General features: G+C 40.3%; 1 protein-coding gene across 2 annotated transcripts in view; it reads right to left on the bottom strand.

Moving 5' to 3' along the window:
• The window catches only part of fam184ab (family with sequence similarity 184 member Ab), a 156,831-nt gene that overhangs the window by 49,061 nt on the left and 81,726 nt on the right, over nt 1–26,044 (bottom strand). For both annotated transcript variants that reach the window (XM_084377391.1, XM_084377392.1), the window contains exons 9-13: nt 23,497–23,682; nt 13,553–13,675; nt 11,236–11,397; nt 9,267–9,388; nt 557–707 (exon numbers count right to left, since the gene is read on the bottom strand). In XM_084377391.1, coding sequence (XP_084233517.1) covers nt 557–707; nt 9,267–9,388; nt 11,236–11,397; nt 13,553–13,675; nt 23,497–23,682 — 744 coding nt within the window. The remainder of the gene's footprint in view (nt 1–556; nt 708–9,266; nt 9,389–11,235; nt 11,398–13,552; nt 13,676–23,496; nt 23,683–26,044) is intronic.

Below are 26,044 nucleotides of genomic sequence, written 5' to 3'. Positions count from 1 at the left end.
GGCCGGTCATTAGCAACAGCAGCCTGCTCTGGTGTATTCACCGCTGCATCCAGTAATGAATGTGTGAGCGGGTTTGTCCGCCAGCGCGAGGCAGAAATCCGTCAGTCTGGCATCGACAGGAGGTCTTACAGGGGCAACATGAGTGTTCAAGGGAGGCAGTTGCTCTTATTGCCGTCCTCATCCTCTCTCTCCCTGACCATTGATTTTTTTACTGCAGGTATAATTACAGCCATTCGCCTAGAAGCTGCAGGCGTCTAGTACTTTGTGTTCACAGAGATCCGCAGCCCGAGTTAAAGATTAAAACAATCTTTAACAAGTAAATGGGGGTATCTCTATTAAAGTCCTCCATATCCAGGACTAAAGATTATCTCTCTGTGCCTGGTTTGGACTTTTAATTTGAACATTATTTCTTGTGCTCCTTTAAAAAACCATAAAACACCAAAAGCTCTTCATAACGGTGCCATTTTATTCCTCTCTATGTAGTTAAAAGGACCACAGAGGAGGCTGGTCAACTTACTGTACTGCACATATACAGATCTGATGACATTAGTTGTACCTGTTCCAGCAGGTCCTCCACTTTCCTCTGCCAGCTCTCCCTGGCGTTGCTCATCTCCTGCTCCTTGCTTTGTGCCAGCTGAGCCAGGGCCGAGGCCTTGTCCTCCTCGTGCTCCTCTTTCAGCTCCTCACGCAGCTTCTTACACTCCTGCCTGCAACACAAAGAGACACACAGACACTTACGTAAGGTTCAGGTGCCGGCTATTGAGTTTGATTCACTAATCCTGCGACAAAACCAGCAAACTTTTCGAAAAGCAAAACAAAAGAAAGTACTTGAATAACACTTGAATAATCGGAATAATGTAATCCAGTGTGATAGAATGACTATGTATGAGCAAAGTGTTTGGGAAAAAAATAATAATGGCTAAAGAGAAGGGGAGAACTTAAATTTATCATAAGGCCTGTAGACTTAATTGCTAATTACTTTACGTAAATAAATCAGGGTTTCTTTTGTCGAGATGAACATCACACAGCTTTGATATATTATGGCCTCATCAAATAAAGATGACCGACATGTTAGCAAACAGTTTAGTCATGTTTCATGTGACCTGATTAATGCAAGTCCATTATTCCTTCTCCTTCCAGCTCTGATTCGGTCTCCAACAGTCGCTGATAAATAATAGCCGAGTCTTTAGCTCTTATTGCTCCGCTATGATCACCAGCAAGTCTCTAACATTGTGGTATTGAGCAGCCAAAAAATTGATGCAATGATCATTTCTTCATTTGCATCTTTTACACGACCTGTTCAAGGCAGGACCGTTGCGTCTTTATTCTGCCTGTCTGTATGTAACTTCATGATTCCACTGGGCGCTCCTCTGTGACCTCGCACGTTCACACGGTTTTGTTCCATCCTCCTTCATATCCAACTGGTTCATGTGTGCCTGATATTGTTGACTTGCTCAGATTGTGTTAATTTTGTAATTTTTACTTGGTTTGTATGCTCCTACCGATGGTGAGTAGGCTACAGATGTAATTTTTCAGATTTTGTTGTGCTGTAGATCCTGAAAAAACCCCCATTTATTTTGAAAATTGACTGGATGCACTATGTTGTTCTGCTGTCTGACTTCCTCATGACTCAATCTGCTCTGTGCAGCTTGACGTGGCTGCCGTCCACGTTCCTCAAAAGTAGACTTGCCGCGTATGGAACCACGAGCGTGGTCCAGAACGCCCACAGAACGGTCGCGTCATGACTGGGACACGACGCGGGTAATCTGGGGGTAAGATACAAAGATGGTTCTGACTCTGAGCAGCACAGAATCAATATCTATGTAAAAAGAGTGAGCTGGAAGGGCGACAGGATGGGACAGGGGTGTGATGTTTTGACAGCTAGCAACAGCTAGTACCTAACTCAAAGAAGAAGAGCAACCAAAAATGTTATGTAATTATCCTGCTGTTTAGTTCAGTGTAAAAAAATGAAGGGAGCGTAGAAAAGGTTCTTGTGGCAATTTCGTGCAATCTCTGTGTAAAAAAGGGCCATTTATCATTCATCCAACTGAGCTTGATACAGACTGTGCTGCAACAGAGTTACATTATAGTTAAAGCTGCAAGTCTGCAAGCAGAGCTTTAAGGCTGAATTTAAACCATTCACTGCCTAGAAGATAAGAAATCAATCTTGAATGTTATAGTATGATTTGTTGAAAGAAGTAAATACTTTCAAACAAACTCCCAAATCTTTGTGAGCTTCCTTAAGGCACCTTTTGTACTCTTGCTGTTGTTGACATGGCTTTTATTAAGTGCCACAAAAATCCAGTGAAAGCAGCGACTCAAACAAAACTCCCCAGCAAAGGTAAAGGTGCTTCTGAGGGTTTAATATTCTCTACAAGGGAACAATAAATGGTCCTTTATCAGAGCTCAACACTGCATCTATTGAGCGACCATCACTCTCAAACACTGCTGATAACAGCTCTATGCATGGCTCTGTGTGTGTGTGTGTGTGTGTGTGTGTGTGTGTGTGTGTGTGTGCGCGCGGTGTGCGTGCGCCCTGCCAATGTAATAGCTGTGTGGGAGTTGAAATGGCAGCTGTTAAATGAAGTATCGAGGCAAAACACATTTTTTTGTCACTTTGAGAGCCAGACAGACGGCAGGCTCTCTCTCTCTCACCCGCTCTCTCGCGCGCACACACACACACACACACACACACACACACACACACACACACACACATTTAAAAACAGAAAAATGCACACAAACACAGCAGTACAGTCACACACCAGACAGTCACGTTCATCATGCAGCACACTTGACACGTGTCATCATTCATGTCCTCGTTCAATACAAAACACGCAGCTACAGACATCGATGCATGCATGTCCTCTCTCTCTTTCTCCTGTCTCTTATACGCACACATTCACACACACTCACACAGACACACAGACACACACACACACACACACACACACACACACACAGGCCTTGGGCTTCAAAGAGCTCTAGTGTTTCCTAATAAGCGATGTTCTATAGCATCTGCTGGGCAGGGAGAGATGAGGGCAGACGGAGCGAGGTAAAAGCAGGAAGGAGTGCATGCACTGTCAGAGATGTAAGACATATCCTGATAAAATGTGCGATAATTGGCTGGATTCTACTGCCTGCGCCATAAGATATTAGACACACATGCTCATTTTGACGGTGTGTGTGTTCGAGCATATGGACTTGAGTATGCTGAGTATCTTTCTTTTTTTTAATTGTGTGCATGCCACAGTGATAAGGCCTTCATCTCTACCATGGCATTAACACGTGTCTTAAAGTTATCTAGAGATCTTATCTGAGTAAAAGTATATAGCAATACTATAATATATAAGCAATACTCGGGCCATTCTACATAATGAGTACTTTTAGAGTCTAAAAGTACACATTATGTAGAATGGCCCGTTTCAGAATTATCATGATATTATTGGATAATAATCCTAATTGATAAATTCATCGATGTATCACTTTAAATGCATAATATGTAACTTCTGCCTCTTTCAAACCAAAAGACGCTGGTTGCAGAGCCAGACCTTCTGGAAGAATAAACACCCAGAGTCCCATCAGATTCTGCTCTGGTCTAAAGCTATTTACAGGCAGGAGGAGAGCTCGGAGATTACTTTTAAACTTTTGGAATGGAAAAGTGGATTTAACTTTACTCCAATTTATCAACCTGACTGCAACAGCAATCTGCTGAGTGACCTCCATGTTCTACTCAAAATGTTGACTGCTAACTAGAGCTGGAGGGAAATGACTTCAAGAATGTAAAGTTACAGAGAGGAGAGAGAGCCAGAGTCTCTGGTGAGAGCTGAGTTCAGTGAACAAATGGAGTTAAAGTAGAATGTCAAAGTAAAAGTACCTTGCGATTACTTGCTAGTGATAAGTATCTACTGAACTTACTTAACTTAGTTACTGTTTAACCACAAATGTTAAATGTTAAAGACAAACTGAAGAAAATGGTATTTGATCACAGGTCTGATGGTGATCACAGATCAGGTTTTTATCAATGGGGAGAGAATTGAGCAGGAAACAACACATCTACGGTATTGATTGTGATTCTCAGTTACACTGGGCCAATCAAGTGGAACATGTTTATTCATGAATCAGTCAGCAGCTGCATCTGAAGACTCATGGTGCATGCAGTAGGCTTACTGTTCTTTAGGGCAGCCACTGAATCTATTATTCATTATGGTATCACAACATGGTTTGGTTACCTGTCTGTTTAACTCGAATCACAGATCCAGATCCTGATCAGAAAGGCTGAAAAATAATTGGCATCGCCCCCCCATCTTCTCTCCAGGAGATATTTGAGGAGACAGTGAGGAAGCACAAACCACATCCTTCACTGACAGGATGAGCTGATGTCTTCGGGCAGAAGATAAAGATCACCAGGTATAAACTCTCCTTAGTTACACGTACTTAGACGCGACGTAAGGGACATCACAGGAAAGGGAAATGTCTTTATTTTTTCAGGTATTTGGTCATAAACCAAAGTAAAAGTTAAGGGATTCATAGTGGCGCTACAGGACCATGGATACACTAAATTCAATGCCTCAGGGAACCATTAATATCTATAAAAAAATTCACAGCAATCGATCCAACAGCTGTTGAAACATTTCGGTCTGGACCAAAGTGGTGGATCAACTGACCCACAATCATGCATGGCTCAAAAATAACACCCGCACAGCGACGAACAGGACCAAAAGGCAAGTCCCCACAGGCTCTACAAGTCTCTCTGTGACCAGACCAACTAGCACGGTCCTGCCTGCTCTTTATTCTGCTGATCTGCTGAACCTCTTCTGTTCATTTGGTAATCCTGAGAGCTCTTTCCATGATTACGCTATCACAGAGAAACCGTCTGTTTCCACTGTGAGACAGGGATTAAAGCCAGCCGCCTTAATTCAGACGGCTCACTAACCACAGTGTACTCACCCCAACCACCAAATGAATAGATGTTCTCCTGAGAATAAAGAGCTTTGCGCAGGAAGACAAAGGAAGGTGAATGAAAGGTAATGAAGAGGAGACTGAGAGGAGGGGAAGAGTGACAGGTAGACAGCAGCTCGCCAGCTTATATTTCTTGTTATTTCCACAGCCTCCACTTTCAAGCTCCACTCTTATTATGACTCTGAGATTCATTAGTGATTTAACTGGACTGGCCACAGTCAGCTTGTCATCACAGCAGACAGAAAATTAGAACTGGCATTCCCAAAACTTTCCTTGATGCAGCCATTTTCCGTCATTAATGTCAGACCATTATTGCTATCACTGCGTGTAAGACTGTTTCCTTTTGTGTTTGGCTTTTGCCACTCTTTAATCAAGACTCTCCCAAACTGTTAAACTATTAATTATCTTTCTGTCTGTCATGTGTTATACAGCAGGTGCAATCAGCCAAACATAGATGATATGTCCACGGTGGGAGGAAGGTTGTGTTTGCAAATGTTTAGGGAAAAAAAAATGTCATACTTCTAGGGAGGTATAAAAAGAAGTAAGCTGTCTGGAGAGAAGCTGGCTGACAGATTTAGGTTGTGATGATTCCCAAGATAGGAGGAAGCGATGCTCGAGGTTCATAAACTGCTTCCTGGTATTTTAACATCACTTCTTTCATAATTTGATGTATGACTTGACACTTATTAGCCCTCTATTTTTGTTGGGTCTCTTGAAACTTGGAGAGGAGAGGATCACAAGGCCAACATAAACCATTAAAAGCATTACTGTAGATAGATCTGACGTGCTGCGACTGTATCAGACACATATGATCTGGTAGTTAACATCTGTACAGTATAGATTTCTGGCTTTAACCAAATTTTATCTACCCTTTTTGGTTCTGTGAACTTTTAACAGGGGAAAAGTGACAGGATTTAGGACCCAACCCCAATTGCCAGACTAAATGATTCTGCAAAACCACAGATATGTTAAAACTTTAAGTCTCTTTATACAGCAACTTTAGGTTTCATGAGGTTCAATTTTCTATTTCTATCTTGTCACAACACTGTGCTTATGCTTTGGTTGGGTTTAGGCACAAAAAACACTTGGTTAGAGTTAGGAAAACATCAAGGTTTGACTTAAAACACCTGTGCTGGTCACCTCAAACAGTTTGAAATGTCCTGAAGTCTTGTTAAAAGCACCCTGGTTTTTAATCCACAAACACAGCTGGAAATGTTCCAATGTCTTGGTAATAACACCTGGTTTGGGGCACCCCAGTAGCTCAGTAGGTAGAGCACGTGTCCCATCTACAGAGGCTTTGTCCTCGCTGCAGCGGCCCAGGGTTCGAGTTCGACCTGTAGCCCTTTGCTACATGTCATCCCCCCTCTCTCTCATCCCATTTCCTGTCATCTCGAAATTCTTGCCAAAAAATACATTTTAAAAAAACACCTGGTTTTGTCGCCACTTAAAATCTTCAAATGTCTTGTTAAAAACAACCAGTTTTGGCACCACACACACGGCTGGAAATATCCTGACATATTGTAAAAAACACCCTGACTTATGACTCCACAAAGGCAGCTGAAAATGTCTTAACATCACGATAAAAACATCCAGTTTTGCTGCCACAAACACGGCTGGAAATTGAACATAGGTCTCCTTAAAAACAGCCAGGGGACACAATCCTATGGATTTTCTGTGGTTTGCAGAAATGTCAACCCCTAAAATTCTATCCTGGCAACTATGCTGTAAGACCACATATAAAGGGATTTGATTTGATGATACGGGTGATACTTTTAAACCATCTGAGTATCCAGAAACATTGACCGCACTCAAATAATGAGGGCACAAGAGAGAATAAAGGATGAGAGTGAAGTAGTACATGAAGTGGAGTGTTGTAATGAAAAAATATTGAGGTGCGGAGATATTCACAGGCTCCGAGAATGAGGAAAGGCTGAAAATATCAAACAATATCAAGTGTGACCTTTACAGAGAGCTGGAGCGTTAACTGATTAAACAAACTTGCAGGTAGAGAATGAGTGACTCGGGACGAGACTTAGGTCGAAACAAAGAAATCAGCAGGTAGTGGGAACAGCAGCACATGAATATTTTTTTTTTTTCAACAATACAGAGCAACAGCAAAAATCTAATTATGATTTATAGGCCTGTATTTTTCTTCTTCTTCTTTTCACATTACAACACATTTTATCGAAAAAGGGTCCTTTAATTTGCTCATTAGAGACGTGTGATCAAGATGTGCTCTGAAAGTACGACTCAACTCAGTTCGAATCGACTCACGTCTTTTTTGGTCGGTAGTATTTCTAGACAGAACTGTCAGTGTGTATCTTCTTTGGCAGGATGCTTTGGACACAGCCTCTCTTCATCCCAGGTGTTAAAAAAACACTGACATTTAGGTGAAGTTTCCAACCAACAGCAACCACTTTACGCTTGTATTTAACCTGCGAAATGTCACTTGGAACAAAACTGCTACAAACAGCTGTTGTGTTCAAATGGTGACCTTTAACGCGTCCGTGCCCGAGGGACCGTTGACTCATGATCCATCCACGTCTGAGAGATTTATTTGATTTCTACCTTCCCCTCGATGAAATGGGCATGACCGGAGTTTCACTTGTGCTCACAGCATTAAAAAATAGCTTTAAAATAGAAAATTCTCTTTGCAGAAGCAGTGTCCCAATTACTCTGGATAATCCACGGACCTCACTGTGAACAGCTTTCGATGGGACTACTTTCAAACCAGAAAATAGTCCTTGTGAAAACAGTTGACAATGTGTTCTGTGGATTATCCGGGGTAACTAGGACACAGTTTCTGAAAAACAAAACAAAACATAAAAATCATTTTTAAAATTTGGACGAATCAACCCTGGAACAGTTATTTAATCACCATGGAACGGCTATTGTTAAGGAGATAGTGCAGATCGTCCACTAACCAGGAAGTCGGTGGTTCAGTCCTCAGATCCCTTGACTGTCTTGTTATAAAGCACTTTGACTGGTCAGTAGACTGGAAAGGTGCAATATAAACGCAAGTCTATTTTTCATATACATGCCCCAATGATCATCACTGAGCTGAATGAAAAACTATTGAATAAGTACGTCCAGTCATAAGCAACAGATTTATAAGAGACAGACTTTCTGGAGGAATAAACACTCATAGTTACATCACAGTCTGCTCTAAACCATTTACAGCTGGGAGGAGAGCTCAGAGATGACTTTTTAACTGTTAAAAAGTGGATTTATCTTCACTCCTGTTTATCAACCTGACTGCAGCAGCAGTGATCCACGGAAGTGACCTCCATTGTCGTTGTTTATGTCTGAAATGTTGACTGCCGACTGGAGCGGGAGGAAAAATGTACTTTGTCAAATGTCAACTTTGTCGTTGCTTTGTTGTTTTGAGAGGAGAGGGGAAAAAGAAGAGAGAGAACCAGATTCTCTGGTGAGTGCTGAGTGTAGTGATTGGCCTGAATGCAAACACAAATTCAAGTGTTGTTTCTAGCTAACAACCAAATGAAATGAACGTCGCCTTGAGTAAACTTTGTTAGAAACAAGTACATGACTAAACATAATATATTACAAAGGTCCAGTTGTTTTTAGACATTGTAATGCAGAATTTGTATATGTTATATCTTTAAGTTACTTACTTTCCTTAGTTTATCTGACTTTTATTGTTATTCTAAGAGGCACTGATGTTCCCATTTATTCATCATATACTTTATATTTACAACTTTATTGTTTTTGTTTTCATGCTACAATAACTTTAGAGCAATCTCTGGCACAAGAATGATCTCATCTCAAGTCATCTCATCACAGAAGAAGTAGTATAAAAAACAATAGATTAGATTATCCATTCAGAGCTGTCTAGAGACAACTCAGCATAACAAAGACAAAAGCTCTCTGGGGTTTTGAGCATTAAGACTGTATTAAATGCTGAGATAAACTCTAATAGAGTCATTAAGTGGCTGCCGAGTTCAGTGTGTGAAAAGTATCCGTTCACACCTGAAAACAGTCAATTTCATTCTTTGAGGTCTTTGAATAATAACACTTCAAAGGTCCGCGGACGTTAACAGAGACTTTGAGCTGGGGGCTTTAACACTGGGTTGAGCCGAGGAGTTGCGGAGCACTCCAAGGATAATGCTCGGTCACGGTCAATATTGTGAGCTGGATGACCTGTGTGTATACGTGTGTGTGTTTTTGTAAGTGTGGGAGACAGAAACACTTCCATTTCCCATCCTTTCCTAATTTCATGCTCTCTCTTTGTTGAAATACAAGATAAAGACGGTTGGTGTCTCACACACACACGTACACAAACCTACCTGAGTGTTTCAGTCCATTTGAGCTCTAGCTCCAGAGCCATCTTGTCCATCTTGTGTTTTTCTTCTTCTTTGGTGGTAATGAGTTTGGCTTCATGATGACGCTGTTGGGTCTCCAACTCTCCCTGTGAAACAGACAGACAGACAGGTTTCAATGGAAAGTGTTGGTGTGCCATCGTAATCTAAATGCTGCTCAGGGTTTTTTTCCCGCCCTGACAAGAATCAAGTTCTTTAGGCAACTCTGAAAGACTTTTGGGATTTTCTGTTGTGTGAAAAAAGGTTAAAGCCTCTTTGACTGACATTGCTGAAAGCCAACACAAAATGTTGGCTCCTGGCAGTGTCAATCCAAAAACAGAAGTGACATGGACGCCCTTCAAAAAACTACTCTGGTCAAAACTACGTCTACAATGTAGGACTCAAATAATTCATGGATGAATTGTAGAGCTGATAAACAGAACAAAAGAAAAAAAAAAATGGAATCGGGGGTGATGTTGGTACCAGGATTTGAAATGCAGTCCACTCCTATAACACTGTTGTGCTCATTATGGACAATTTAAAAACAAATCATCAAATTCGATACAGCAGGACCAGAGATATCACTTTCTTTATTCCACACATTCTTCTTCCTTTTAAAAACCTGGTGCCTACATTACCCACAATGCACCATAGCCACAAAGGGCTTTATACTACTTTTTGTACATATACAGTAGTACGCCCCAAGACCTGTAAACGCACTTTAATATGTAAAACTGGTGCGGTTACCCTTTAATTGTGTTGTGATTTATCAAATAAAATAGCCATTCATGGATCCACAGACTTAACTGTGGGGACTTAACCATTTTCTCTGTTTTATATAAATGCTAAATTGAATATATTGTGTTCTTGACTTGTGTTTAAATGACTGTAAACAGGCTTTGGGCAGACACCTCTTGAGCTTTAGGAACTTGTGGTGGGCGTTTTACACAATTCTCTGACATTTCTGACTAATGCTGTTAGTCGTTAATTAAAAGAAAAAATACTGGTGACTTTTTAACAGCAACTAATTAAATTCAGAGGTAATGACAATAATTGTTATTTGCTGCCCAACAAGGGTATGTTGTGGATGGTGGAATCAGTCCAAACACTGTGTGTGTATATGTGTGCGTTCTCTTTCTTTTACCTTTGGACCAATTTGAGTTTTAGATCTTGAGATTAAGGATATTTTTGGGAAGTGAGGACATTTTGTGTGTCCTGGTTGAGAGTTAAAGTTATGTTAAGGTTTGAAGGTGGGTATTTCTCACAGGTGGTGGAGGCTCCTTCAGTGACCCTTGCTACCTGTTGTCTATCAACGTTACCTCGTGGCTGTCGTTTACCTTTTTGGCCTGGCTCAGACTAATGTTTTCTGATCTGACAGGAAAAAGTCTAATTGTCTAGAGCCCCTGCAAACTCCCTCTATTCCTTCTCTTTTCTTTGGGCAGGAAGAATAAAAATATGTCTCCTGTCGAAATAAATTGTGTTTTATCTTGAAAAATGAAGCTGGCAGACAGTGACGATGGACTTTGCAGGAGAATATTCACAACTAGGATTCATTTTCTGAAAAACCTCTATGGTTCTTTTGATCAGTGGACCCTTACGGACTAAAGGAATATAAATTACCGAGGAGTGGAGGTAGGGAGTCACCACTTTTATTTGACGCTTTTGCTGACCATACTGGCAAACCTGAATAAATTACAGTATGTTTCGGTTCTTCTGGTTTCTGTTGAATGAACTAAGCGACTGAGTTGTAAAGAATCTCACCGATCTAACCATCTATAGCACGCTCATATGGTTAAAACTTGAATATTACTATGAGCTACATTGAACTAACGTTAGCTTAAACAGATTGCTGGTGAGATGTTGGTTCTGACCAATTTGTTTTTACTAGGATGAACATGGCAATTGCTGGCGGGGCAGCTGGGCCCCAAACAAAATGTGTTTGTGTGTCCATGCAGACCTGCAGCGCAGTCAGCAGGTTGCTGGTCTCTCTCAGTCGGGCCCTGGTGGCGTCCAGCTCCTCCAGCAGTTTGTCCTGCGCCTCCTTCAGTGTGGAGATCTGTCCCTCAGCTGTTCCGATGTCATGCTCCCCCTGCTGCACCTCCTGCTGCAGCCGAGCCACCTGCAGGGAGGAGAGGCAGACAGTCAGAGTTAGACTAAGCTACTCTGTTACACTCGAGGCTGTATCTCAGTGTGGCAGCAACCTTGAAACTACATCAGCATTTTATGCTCAGCGAGGTGGAATTTCCATCAAAAATGCATTCAATAACCATTTCTGGTTCTGATTTTTAAATGAGCCTGGCCCGTACACTTTATGCTAACGTGGCAACATAGCTTTGCAATGCATCAGATATTCATTTACCTCGATTTTAAAAGTACAGCTTCGGAAATGAGAGCATTGAGCGGATAAACAACAGCAACAAACACAGAGCAGCACCGGGGTTATCACAGGGAGCTGCTGTTTTCAAAGAAAAATGATAAATCAACATTTGTAATGACAAAGACTAATGGCTCCTGACTCAACCGGGGACTGGATTAAACAACCTTTTGTTAGAAGAAAAATAGAGTTTCTGTCTTTCTCTTTTAATCCCAAAGGTTTTAATACACATGCACTATAACTCTCATACAGTAGGATTTATTTTGAAACAATCAAGCCTGAATACTTCACATTCAGAGAACCTAATTAATGGATCATCAAAAAGTTAATAGCTACAAAAAGCAACACATAACAGGAGCGAGTAAATCATAACGCCACTTCTTTACATTCTTCTGATTAGAGAAGCGTAACAGTTTCCTTTGTTCTAAATCGCTTCTTATAATTAAGTCACTCTGAAATATGTCTTAAAGTTGGACTGAGCTGTTTGGTTGCAAAGGAAGAAGTTAGCAATATTATAATTGGAAAGCTATCAAACATTTAGGTCCTCTGCAATATTTGGGTTTATATAGTTTATTTTCCACACAGGTGATTTTAAAGTCTCCCTGAAGAAAGACGACTGCAAAATACTGTCTCCATCTTTCAAAATGCAAATACTATTTCACATTCAAGTCACACAACCAGACTCGAGCTTCTATACCTCTTAGAGGTGACATTACCAAGAAGAAGTTAAGGAAAGCAAGTGAGAAATTCCTGACAAATTAGGGCTGGGCAATATTTCGATATGAGACTGTAATGGCCTTAGATTTGTGTCGTGTGTTGTCTGTTCCTGGTTTTACAGGCTCAAGTGATGCAATTTTCTGAACTAGTCTACTTGTTCTAATACTTGCCTTTACCTACTTAGTCATTATATCCACACTAATATACACTGTAGCTAATATATATAGCCAACAAATGAAGGCCATATCCTCCAGCCCTATTACAAACCAATTCAACGGATTAACAAACAATCTTGCTGTTTAGTAGCTGTTCTGGAGACACGATCTTCGTCAACAGGAGGCCAAAAGATGAAGGATGAAGTTTAAATCTCAAATTGTACATATATGAGAAGTCTTACAGTGTTCAGAGAATTGGGAAATTTCATCATCTACATTCGAACATCTGCTGATGAATATCATTTAATGAGATCGGAAGCTCCACAACAGTTATTAAATCAACCTTGGGGTGTTCATTCTTGACCTTTTCTGACCATACTCCAAGCTTCACAGCTTCAATGGTTTAAATCATGCAATTTTTTGTAACCTTACAGTTATTTCAAAGCTTTTATTGATCTGACACCAATGCACACAGCCCAGTGGCCAGCACATAATGTTAGCAGTTAACGTTTCTGCAAACCTAAGATCCGTCCAAGGTTGACATTTGTACCAAACATGGTATATCATGTTCACATTAAATGCTTATTAGCCAACTTTCACATCAGCCACGTTCACCAACAAGGCTGACAAATGGCCGACAGTTCGAGTCACCTCACTGGATATTTTTAAGGACACCTGGGCATATTTCCGGCTGTTTTGTGGATACCAAAACCAGCTATTTTTCACAGGAAGTCGGACCATCTCTATCTGTGATCATGGCTACCAAAATGGGTGTTTAAAGCCAAATTATGATGTTTTCCTAGCTGGGGGGTTTTTGTTCTTGAACCTAAGCAAGGTGATAACCACAGTGTTGTGACAAGAGACAAATAGAAAATCAACCTAAACAAACATAAAGTTGCAACATAAAGAAACGTTTAGTTTGAACTTATCTGTAGTTTTGCAGAAACGTACTTAGCTAACATTTATTCTGCCAACTGTGTTGGCGCACAATAAGCCATGGTACAAATTTAAAGTCTAAAGTGTCGTACCTCCTCATTGGCTGCAGCGAGTTTGGAGGTCAGCTCCTCCTGCAGCTCGTCCAGCTGCTGCCTGAGAAGCGTCTTCTGCTCCTCCAGCGAGAGGCGCTCCCTCTCAAACTGCTGATCCAGCTCCTGTGGAAACAGAATCAGAGACACAAATCTGTCAGGGCGAGTGAGTGATAAAAGCCAAAGAGCGTCAAGACGGAACAAGATCGAATGCTCTTTGTGCCCCGATCAGTCAAAAGCAGGTGAAACCGGTCATGTCCCTGGCCAGTAAAACCGTACACATTTAATGGAGGCCAAGTAACATTTCATTGGTATTCATAATGTTTTACATCTGTGAAGAGCGTCAGTCATCCAGGTAATAGGATATCTGAGAGAGGGTTAGTCGAAGGCAGTTGGATTTATACATAGTCAAAAAAAAGTCAATTTTCCTTCAATGTTTTAGACCAACCGACAGACCAACACATACACATGCCGCTTTCATGGCTTAAAACAGGAAATGGATGTGTTGGAGGATAAGGCTGGGCTTTACGATGCAGGAGACGCATTTAAAAAAGATTTATTTATCTGTTTATTTTATTTATCTGAAGACAGTGAGTGAAAACGAACAGCTACTCTGTGAGCAGTATCACACTTGTCCCATATTCTTCATTTTTGTGCAGTATTTCCTCAGTTGTGCTGCAGATCCAGAATGTGCCTCATCGCTCCTCTTTGTTTGACATTACATTCAGTGCATTCATCTGTACACATTTCTAAAAATACTTCAAACTATTTCATTGTCCTTGACAGAGAGGAGAGAAAGAGCTCCAGCATTGTCACCATAATAAAGCTTATTATGCCTGCTGATGAATGGGGAACGATTTCTGTTACAGTGTGCAATGATTGCTGCTTTCCAAGGACAATTAGAGCTGAGGGAAACTGCTGTAATGTCAAATGAAATTTGCCACCATTATTCATTACATAGGAGGATGGAGTTTGTAATGCTGTAAAAAAAAACATTCAGTGCACTGACTGCTGTGACACAGCCCGATAAAAAGGAATTGAACTTCACAGAAATCCATCTGAAAGGAAGTAAGGGTGAGAAATCACAGTAATTCATGTGTAATGCTTCATGACATGTTGTGTTTCACCAGCCGCTTAGGGGGTCACAGGGTGGAGAAAGTTCCTGTGTTGGCAAGATAATAACTGCGAGAACTCTTCCTCCCTGACACAAATAAGCATCCGTTAAACATTTGGTGTAATTCGGTGTAAAGAATCAGTCTTCTCAGCATGTTATTCGAATTATTCAAAGACTCTTCCAAACGATTCAGAGTTTTGCAAATGTCGACCTGCATGAACACTCCTGTTTTTCCAACGGACTCCCTGTGGTTGCTGCAATAGGTTCAGTGCTCTAATGCAATCTTTAAAAAGCCAAGATTGGGGCCGGTACCTGCCCACCTCAAGGCCATGATGAAACCCCATGCTACATCAAGATCTCTCCGATTTCCAGTTAGCCCGGAGCCTTCTTCTCCCACAGGTCCTTTCAAAGGCTCTCCTGCTGCTTGTGAAGCCAATTGTGAAATATGTTTGGGGCAGAAAGCAGGACTCAGAATCAGCAACCACAAACTTTCTGTTACTTAGCCTGTTCAAGGAATAACTACAGACTTAACCACAGGCTGTGCTAACTTTTTTGCTATTGTAGGTGTAACCCCTACAGTCAGTACTTCTATATAAAAATGACTTTTCTAAGAATTAAAGTTGAATTGATTAATTATGTTGACCCTTGAGGCAGCAGAACAAAGTGTATAGACTGGAAAAGACACTGACACATTATTACCTTATAATAATATGTTAACATGTTAATGTGTTAGCAAACAACTGCCTGGAAAAAAAATTCACTGGGAAAAAATATAGCTGATGCTATCACATGCCTATCTATATGTCTTAATTATCAATACTGAGTAGAAAAGCTTGGTTATCTCTTTAAAAATGTAGAAATTGCGTGTGTTCGTTAAATTTTCATTTTATTTGGGTCGTGTTGGCAAGATGGTGAATTTCCAAGTAGTATAGCATGTATGGACCCTGACACTGTGATACCACAGATGTACCACAGATGTACTTATACCAATTCAGACACCCAAACCCCAACCCTGAAATATAGCAATCAATAAACCAAACAAACGAATCAATGAACATGTCGTTTTTCTCAATATGTGAATAATCACATTTGTGGAAATATATTTACTGACTTCCATCAGTCGGATGATGATCAAGGACATGAGACACGGGGGAACCTTCTGGCCATGAGTCGATCCAGAAACAGACAAAGTCAGATGAGGAGGAATCTAATATGGCACATCAGGATTCCTGTCGTACCTGCCGCTCGATATCGGGGGCGAGACCGAGTTCTGCTGCAGACCTATTCATTTAAATTCCAAGCCCTGCCTTCTCTCAGACAACTCTCATTATAATTTAAAGTAATGAAAGGATAGAGGTGATGAAAGAAAAGATCATTAACTAGACGCAATGAAACGCGGATCAAACAAAAGAATCAGGAGATGACGAATTGAGGGATGAACAGGCGTTTCTTCTCGACTGTCTGCCCTCTGATTTTGCAGAAAATACATAAAAGTAGATCAGAGTGAGTGAGTGACGAGCGAATGAACGTTGCTTCCTCCCCGTCAGTCTCTAAATCTGGACATTTCTACAACGACACTGGCAACAAATTCATGAACAGGAGCGAACAAAGGCAAATTATTGTGCATATCCGAACACAGTGGGAGGGATTATGAGACCATGGAAATCACACAGGGCCAGAGAGGAGGAAGTCTGCAGAGGGAACGCATATCTAATAACAACGGAAACGCGTAACGCTCTTCTCTTAACACAGCTGTCATCTCTGATCTGGTCTACTGTGGAATATCATTTAAAACACAGCCTCATTATGCATCTTTGATGCAAGAGAATTCTTGATCACTTGCTTTCAAATGGCTGTGTGTGACTGGAATAAAGGCCTCTGTGGAGATTAGGCATCATCACAAGGCTATTTCAGGCTGGTGGAGCCGTGTGCCTCGGCTGCAGTCAAATTAGTGGTAGGCTGTGGTTTGGAACAGCTAGACCTCGGGCTCATTAAACAAGTCCCAGGGTCTGGTTTGTAATCCTAGGGGGCAATTTCATCGTCTCATATCAGATACAGAGGATGTCCTGATGCTGGAATTTGGCTGTTTGGTTCTGTTTCAACGCCAAGAACCAGAGGGGACAAGCTGCACAAGCTTAGAAGCTGCAGGTTGTTCTGTTCAAGGCGGAGGAGTAAAAGTATAACTGTGCTTGTTCAGAAGGTAAAGTCACTAATATCCTTCATCAATCCCAAATCATCTTATATTATTATGTGTATTCTTTGAGGTTATGGCTTCCAAACTTGTGATCTCCCTCCCAAAATCTGTGGACACTCTGGCCCCTTTATGAAGCAATCAACCTCTTTATATTTCTTTAATTTGCTTTTATCTTTAAAGACTTCATATTTATATTTCATGGTGTTTATACTCTTCTTTACTCTGCATTTTATCCCTGTTTCCTTATTTATTTTGTATTGTGAGGCACTTTGTAACACAAAGTGCTACATTAATAAACTAACTAAAGGTACATTTAAATGGTAAATGGTAAAATGGAAATTGTACTGCATTTATATAGCGCTTTTCTACTTTAATGGTCAAAGAACTTTATAATTTTATCTCTCATTCACCCACTCACACACACTCACACACTGATGGTGGTGGAGTTGCCAGGCATCAGGGGCGGCGGGTAACGTAGGCTTGAGGAGGCTTCCTAAATGTTCTGCTTCAGTTTCATACGTAGTGATGTGCTGATCACAGTTATATCCACAGGATATTCTGCGGATCTGGTGGTCATAAAAATTCTGATTAATAGCAGCTGGGATGTTGGTGAAATATCATCTTTAATGAGGAAAATATTAATTACATTATCTGCAGCGATCCAGGATCCTGTCTTCCTGATGAAGTTAGACTATTATTAAAGAGCTTGTTTGCGTATTTTGGATGCATTAAAAACTGATTTTAACAAAAGAGATCAATTGTGACGCCACTAAAGTTGTTTACGCCACTCCAACACAAAGCAAACAAATGCTATACATGTATTTTATATACATCTGAATATTGTTTAAAAGGTTTCTATTCTGGTATTTCACTGCAGGCGGGGCTTGTGCATTTTTAGGACTCTCTTTATGAAATTTGGATTTCTAGGTTGCCTTTTTCATCTTCAGAAAAAACAAGCTTGAAGTGTTCGGATCACAGGAATACTAATAACATGAATCAGCTGTTTTTCTTTGAAGTACCTTCAAGAGAAATTCACATTTTATTCAGAAACTCACTTCAGAGGAGAGACGGATAAACCTCTCTGGGTAAAAAAAAAAAAAATGAAAACTCTCATGTTCCTACCAAGAGCTAAAAAAGTAATGGAGTAAAAATATATACCATAGAATATGCAGTAGACATGCAGTGTAAAAGCGCCATCCAAGAAGTGGGAGTATACTGTATGTATGAGCTTAAGTCCTGTTAGGGTCGCCACACTCTGTGCTAAGTAAGTAGCAGTGAAATATTTATGATGGAAGTTTTAGAAACACATGAGTACACACACACACCCACACATAAACACACACACACCGTAATGCTTGGCCGCCAGAGTCACATCCCTCAGCCAGCACTCACATCCATCTCTTTCACCATCGCATCATTTTGTCCTAATTTTGATTACTTTCCTCTTTTTATGCTCTCCACTTGCAGTTTTATGGCCAGTAAATGTCACGACTATGAATTTAAATCGAAGGGTCGTGCACCCATCTAAATGTCAAAACTCCACACCTTTTCCCAACCTTAATGTCCTGATTTATTTTGCAAATTGTGGTGCTTAATATAATTAATCAGACAGTCACCTTGTCATCATTTCAAGTGACAGATGAGAAAATATGTAGAGAAAAGTTCAGTTTCAGCACAAATCTCTGATCTGGAACACAATCGTTTACGTTCACACTCCCTCACACGTGTGTGTAGCGTGTTAATCTAATTAGATTGACACACCGGCACGTTAAGACAGCTGAACAGGAGGAGTAGCAGTTTGAGCGTCGGCCAAAAATAGCACATCAAGACACTCTTATCACCTGTGTGACTCATCATCAGGCAGCGTGGCGCGTCCACATGTGGCTGCCGTCAGCCGTCGCATCTCTCAAACTTTGTTTTCATTGAGAATTTATTCACTTTGTCTTTTATTGGATCTCTTTTGTAACGTAACCATCCAGGTTGCTCACATTTCACCCGGTACGGGTTATGTGAGCTCGGAGGTGTCCTAGTTGACATTTATCAGTGATAAATATAAATGTGCTCCCACGTCAGTGGGCTGTATTTCCTCCTTTGAGTTTGCCAGCTTCTTAGTCACTGTTATAACGACGTTTGATGTGCGTTTGTCTGTAGAAAACCTAAAAAAACTGCAGCTTTTTCCGAGCTATTTCAGCTCCTGTTACTTGTCATGCCTACGTGTGATGTTGTATTCATTTTAGACTTCAATATTAATGTGTGCTTTGTTATGTAACCCTGTGCAGACAGAGTATAAATCCCACACCTTTATTCAGTTTGTTAAAGGACTGCTTTTGAGCCACACCTTTAAAATTGGTGCTACTTTTGCTCCCATTGAAATGATATCAGTGTATGCAGACGTGCCATTCCAATCATGAAAATAAAAACAAGCCTTCCTGATTTAGTTTTCTGTCTCCATCTTGTTTCTCTGTCATCTACTGTGCAGCTAAAACCATCAAGAGTCCAACTGCTACCAGCTTCAGCAACTCATTTCTGTCCTGCAGTGAACAGCTGATCAGTATTTGTAACGGCAGCAGCTTGTGTGTTTCAGATAACATTGCTCTTTGTGCCGTAAAGGTAAAAAAAGATTAACTTAAAGCCCTGTTGCTACAGATTTAATAAGCACATTCAGATATCGAACAGGAAATGCAAGATTGACTGATATAGCTGGAAGGCAAATAAACCACAAAATAACTTGAGCTCCACTTGCTTCCATATGATGTCCTCTATAAAAGTTGCCATAACCCTGAGGGTCATTTTAAGTGTAATAGATCCTGTCAGTGTGGCCATTAAACCCAAGCACCTGCTGAAAAATGTGAACCGTTTCTGCACTAAACAAAGTGGAAGCCATCATTCTCAGAGTGGTGACACCATAACTTTTCTAAGTTCTGTCTTCAACCTGTCGTCCCTTCTAGTTTAGTGGAAATAAACTTAAAGAGTTCCTACTTCAAACACAGTTCTAACTCTCTAAAAGAAGCCCTGCCTCATTCCTCTCACCTCTATGTTTACAGCATGAAACATTGACATTAGCTATTCTCTATAGTAAATAAATAAAGTCTTTAAACTCCTTCATGCTACACAAACATGGAACTATATACACATAAAGGCATTTTTTTAATTTGGGTCAGGTTGATTGTAAACAGCAGCAACAAGATGATGTTTCTGAGAATGTCTGAGAGCGAGTGGTGGAGTGGACAAGGACGGCGATGTTTGATGGCTGTACGTGAGAGGAAACAGGTATTAAAACGGCATCACCCAGATGCAGCACGGTTGCCAGGATAAAATGTTGGTAGTTAATGTTTCTGCAAACCACTGATATGTTCAAAACTGTCATAGGCTACGTACCATATTGACATGTCAACATGTCAACGTGTCATATCACTTTTACATTATGTGTTTATGACCTGACTTTCCTGTTGGGAGGTGGAGGGGATGGTGGAGGAGTTACAGGCGTTCAAGTCTGCTTTTTGGCATTTGTAGGTGTGAAACCGGTGGATATTTTTAAGGACATCTCAGGACAATTTCCAGCTGTGTTTGTGACAATTACAACCTGATATTTGTGACAAGACCTCGGGACATCTCCTGCCTTGTTTGTGGCAGCAGAACAGGATGTTTTTAACAAGACCTCTGGACAAAAACGTGATATTTTTCTAACCCTTACCAAGTGGTTATGTACCTAAACCTAACCAGACCATTAGCACAGTGTTGTGACAAGAGGAAAATAAAAAACTGAACCCAAAGAAACACAAAGTTTTAACTTGTCTGCGCTTTTGCAGGAATGTACTCTGCCAACATTTATTCTGGTGAATCCAACGACTTATCCCTGCTGTTTTAAGCGGCCTCTAGATGTGAAAGCAGACGGGGCCAAAGACATTACTGAGGCAATTATCATTAACATCACATTTACATTTGATTTATAATAGCCCTGTATTCAAATATGACCTATATGCGAGAGTGTATGTTCACTGTTTGCTGCTAAACAGTCTCTTCAGGCTGAATCAACCATTAAGCGGAACAAACTGTAACTTAAACTGCCTGTTGAAATTAAATGAAAATATTTATTGTGATCTATTGTTTTTTTGTTCCTGTTGTCACTATGTATTGTTACACCCTAAATAAAGATTCCTTTAGCTGATATTTCTGCTCAAATTCATAACAAGCTTCTTCTTCATAGCAGAGAAAAATCAACTTCTAAAGTCAAGGCTACCGGCTGAAAACATCGGCAGGAAGGCTGTTTTAACAGACAGGAGAAAAAGGATCCTTAGACTACTGTTCAGTTTTCATACCATCTGTATTTCAATGCCAAATTAATTGAATGCCCAACTCAAAATGCAGAACATTCTTCAAAAAACTATTTATTATTAACAGTTAACAATATTTAGACCTTCGCGAGACAAATCTAGAATTCTCAAGGCAAAGAGAGCTGATAGCTTCTTTCCAGCTCTTAAACTGTAACAGATGGTTCAGTCAGTGAACAATGTGGAGTCAGTAGAGAGGTTAGAGAGGCAGGCTTGTGACTGTTGAAATCCCTCAATAAGCTCACAAAGTGTCTGAGGGGAAGTAAATGAGTACTGCTGCCTCCTCTCCAAACAACTTCATGAGAAGCACCAGCAGACAGAAGAGCACTGTGGGGTACAAGTTTCCTTCATATCCCGTGTTTAGTGTACACGAGCGTCAGTACACTTCCATCGCAGCTGTGATCTCTGGTATGTTGTTGATCGGACTAACATATGCACAAACCGCGGGCTGTCTGTCATTCATAATCACCCCTCATTCATTAGCAGATACTTTACAACATCGACAGACTGAAGTGGTGCGACAGGTCCAAATTATTTGGCAGGAAGTAAATCCAGAACGCAGACAGACTGAGAGAGCTGGCAGCTTGTTTTTCCACTGAGTCATTCCTGAATCTCTAGCAATTTTATATTAGTTAATATCAGCTTTTCTTAACAGCTCAAAGAGTTGCAGTGGGGGAGTGTTGGATTCCGAGCAGAAGCGGTAGAGGAAATAGTGAAGCTGTACAGGAGTGAATCAATCTGTTACTACTTGTATCCATCCAATAATGAAAAACTGATTCTTTAGAGATCCTTGACTCAATATTTTTACATTAAAAAAAGATCAAATGACTATAAGTAATGTGAAAGGAGACCAAAAACAGAACTAAAAGTAGAGTGAACATTGGACTTACAGTTGCCAGCTCTAAATGAAAGCTAATGCTGCTCTTCGTTTGTTGGATGTCTAATTAGGCAACTAATTGCTGAATATGAAAGGTTCTAATATGTCAAGGTTTTTGTCATTAACAAAAAAGGTAACAATACAAAAATGTTAACGTTGTCCTTCACTTATGTCCTTCACTTAAGAAACTAGAACATTATGATGTTGCATAACGCTGACCTTTAGAGGTTTTTGTGAAAAAGTTTTGTGAGGTAACAGTGACCTTTGACCACCAAATCCTAGTCAGTTCATCCTTGAGTCGAAGTGGACATTTGTGCCAAATTTAAACAAATTCCCTCCAGGCTTCCCTGAGATACTGTATTTCAGAGAATAAGACTGACAACTAAAAAACATAAAAATGTGTACGTATTACCAGTAAAAGTAGAGTACATGCAGAGATGTTAAAAAAGTTGCAGCTGGTCAAGTTGAAGCTGACAGTAACTACTTATGTACTGCTGGTTACTTAAATCTATACCAGTGTTTTGCAAACTGAGCACAATGTGATGCATTTCTTTTTAGCTGTAAAGTAACTAGTGACTGCAACAATGAAAAAAGTACAAAGTTGCACAATAGCAACGATGTTTAGTATGTTTAAGAAAAGAACAATGGATTTTTTTATGTTTGAGATGCAAACAGAATTGTGATGACACACTTTTATTTCACATATTTATGATTTTTTAATCCATAAACAAAGTTTATTTACTTTTTTAACAAAAGACAAATCTCAAAAAGGTGATTTAACATCCATTTGAATGTTGTCAAGAAATCTTGCACTGAAGCCACATACTTTGACCAATTTAAAACATATCGGGTAGATTTGTTTTTAGCTCAGCTAGTTCTAACTAATGGATTAACTACTATTGTACTAAATGTACTACCAGAAGCAATACTAAATATTGTACTGTTCCTACTCTGGTCTCCATAAAAAGAGTGACATTTCCACTGAACTGGGGAAAACAAGCTTCCCAAGGACACCATGTTTACTGTTTGAGATGAGCCCTGAGCTCAATGATGCAGGATCAATTAAAACATACAGCTGTTCATTTTCCTCCAGCTTTGGGCAATAAACACTGATTATACAACGTGCAGCAATCTGAAAAGTAATCTCATGGATTTTCATAATTTTTCCCGGCAAACTCACCATCTGATGTACCCTCTGTCGGACATATTGCTGTCTATACGCTTCCACTGGTCCTTTTGTGTTCATCGAGGTAGGAACACTTCTTTATGACTGCATGTGTGTGCAGCTGTGGTCAGAGGGAGCTTCCATTACATTAGCGATGGACACTGACTTGTCATGATAGGATTACCACAAAGGGCCAACGTCAGCCTTTTGAACTGGTCTAACCTTGGAGTCCATGAAGAGATGAGTGCGTCTGTGTGTGTACTCACAGCCAGCAGGCGGTTCTTGTCGAGCTCGGCGTTGGTGAGAGCGTTCTCCAGGGTCAGTCTGTGCTTCTTGGCGACTTCCTCCAGAGCTCGAGCCTGGCTCTCCTTCATCTGGCTGGCCTCCTCTTCGGATCGAGCTCGCATGTTGCTCATATCCTTCTCGTGGGACGACTTCTCCTCACGCAGGGTCTGATGGACAAACAAGATAGATGTGCAAGCACACACATTTTAAAAATGCACAAAGGTGAGTGTCGTGATAGACGATACAAACACACACAGGGAGCTCGGGCTGACATTCACACCATATGCTGTATTATTCAGCCATATTGCCAGTGTTTACTAAGTGACAGCCAAGGAATCAATCTTGCATTCTGTTTCTGAAATTCTCTCTCTATTTTCATCTTTCTCACCTCTTCACAGTCACATTTGTTATTCAGAAAGCACCTAAACCCAACAAGCTGAAAACAGAAGATACTGCAGCAAACTCCATTTAGGATTATCAATAATGAGGTTAATTACTATGAATCTATAAAGCCTATAATCAGTCTGCATCATAACCCTAGCATCAGTGTGATTCTAGACGGAGTCATGCTGCTGTTTGTCAGATGTTATCTTCATCGTCAGGAGTGACAGAGGCTGTAAACTGACCTTTCGCTGAACCGCAGCACTTTTAATAAGTCTTGCAACGCCTGTCAAGCTGATAACAGCAGCACTTCTCTGTTATCTTTCAAACAACGGCTCTCTGATTTTAAAAACAAAGAATCAACAGCAAACGTCTTGTTTTTATATCCGTCAGTTTTGTTGCTCGCAGATTTTAGCGGTTGCACAACACAACTTTTTTCATGTTGGTTGAAAACGCCTTCACTGCCACACTTTTTTATGTTTTCAGCTGAGTTCTGACAACTTGTAGTCTTTTGAGTCTTTAAAATGCTCTTGATGGCAACTAGTAAAATGATAAAAATGCCGTTTGTTCTAACATCTGTTTGGATGCTACCTATAGAAAGACAAAGACTATTCGAACAAGCAACACTAAGGTTAGACTTTCTTTTTACTGTTTTATAAGATATGACGACAACTAACAAATGTGTTTGGCTAATGTAATGCTGTCTCTGGTAGCTTTCCTGGCAGCAGTAGTTGAGGCGCTAACTTTCTGAAACTCATTAAAAAGCAGTACAGAGCAGTTAAGATTAGCTTAGACTCTGAAACAGTAGCCTAGCATCTTGACGTCCACAAAGTAAATGTGTTGGTCATGGATGGCGCTTTTTAGAACGTAATCTTTAATTCAACAAAATAATGTAATTGGCTAGCAAAATGCTAACTCTTGGAATTAATGTAATGTCACTGTCGGTGGAAAGCTAGTTAGCCATGCATGCTAATGTCGGCAGCTTCTGTTACCAAAAAAGTGAATGATGAGAAGAGGGATGAAGTACTTCTGTAGGCTAACCCAGCAGTTAGCATCACCCTGGTTTCCTCGACAATTGATTTTTTGATTATTGTAGAAAGTAAGCTCTGTGGGAAACACAAATTAATGACACTTAAACATTTGTTCAGCAAGGTCGTCTACTCAGATGAACACCACTTTTATGATTTTTGAAAATGCTAATGTTAACGTCCAAACTTAAGTCCGCCTGTAAAGACAAGTACTGTAAATGAGTCTCTGTGTTTGCTGTGATGTTTAATGTATTGCAACAACTTGTGTAGTTGCTTTTAGACAATAGTGACCCCCTTTTTGTTAATTCACATGCGGGCATCAAACATCTAACTGAAAACCCAGTCAAAAGAAACAATGACTTTGAGAAAAGGGAACTGGAAGTGCAATCCCTATTTCCGGATTTTAGGACTCATTCCTGCAACACTCTATTCTACTCAGCAATATCAAAGCTTGACAGGTCTGCTGAACCTTTCTACAGTTGTATGATTAGTGATTTATCCATGATTGGTTTGTGGATCAGTATGAGAAGTGGCAGTTGAATTAGAAGACAGCTGTCTCGTAGATTTTAAACTGAAGGGATAATAGAGGAAAGTGGTAAAAAATGGTAATGGATAACAGCCAAAAGATGTGGCTTAGAGGGCACGAGGAGGCACAGTGAAGTCCTGCAGACTCAACTTTTTACTGAGCTCCGTATATTGTGTAACAGGCAGACAGGCAGGAACAGATGCCCTCCGTACTGAGCAACAGTGCACTGGGTTTGTCATTGGAAGTCTGGTACAGTATGAATCAATGCTGAGGGTCAGAACAGTGATTTTCCTTGGAAATGGGGAAAAAAAATTATCTGTCGCACATTTGCTTTGGGTTTAATCAGGGGACCAGCTGTTTCTTCATTGCATCGGTTTGACAAAATTTTAATGAGCCAAACTTTGCCAGAAAAGCCACATGGGAGCAGTAATATCCATTACTTGGGCTGGCATTAGGCACAGTAAAGTTAATGTTCTCTGTGTGAAACCTTTCCTTTAAATTATAAACCAAGATTATCTGACTTCTAATGAGATGAGATTTAAAATCAGTTAGATTTTTGAAGATTTTTTTTTTTTTTTTTTCCACATTTTCTCT

The sequence above is a fragment of the Pagrus pagrus genome, assembly GCF_965226575.1.
Source record: "Pagrus pagrus genome assembly, chromosome: 16".
Taxonomy (NCBI): domain Eukaryota; kingdom Metazoa; phylum Chordata; class Actinopteri; order Spariformes; family Sparidae; genus Pagrus; species Pagrus pagrus.
This window is presented reverse-complemented; position numbering and strand designations above follow the sequence as displayed.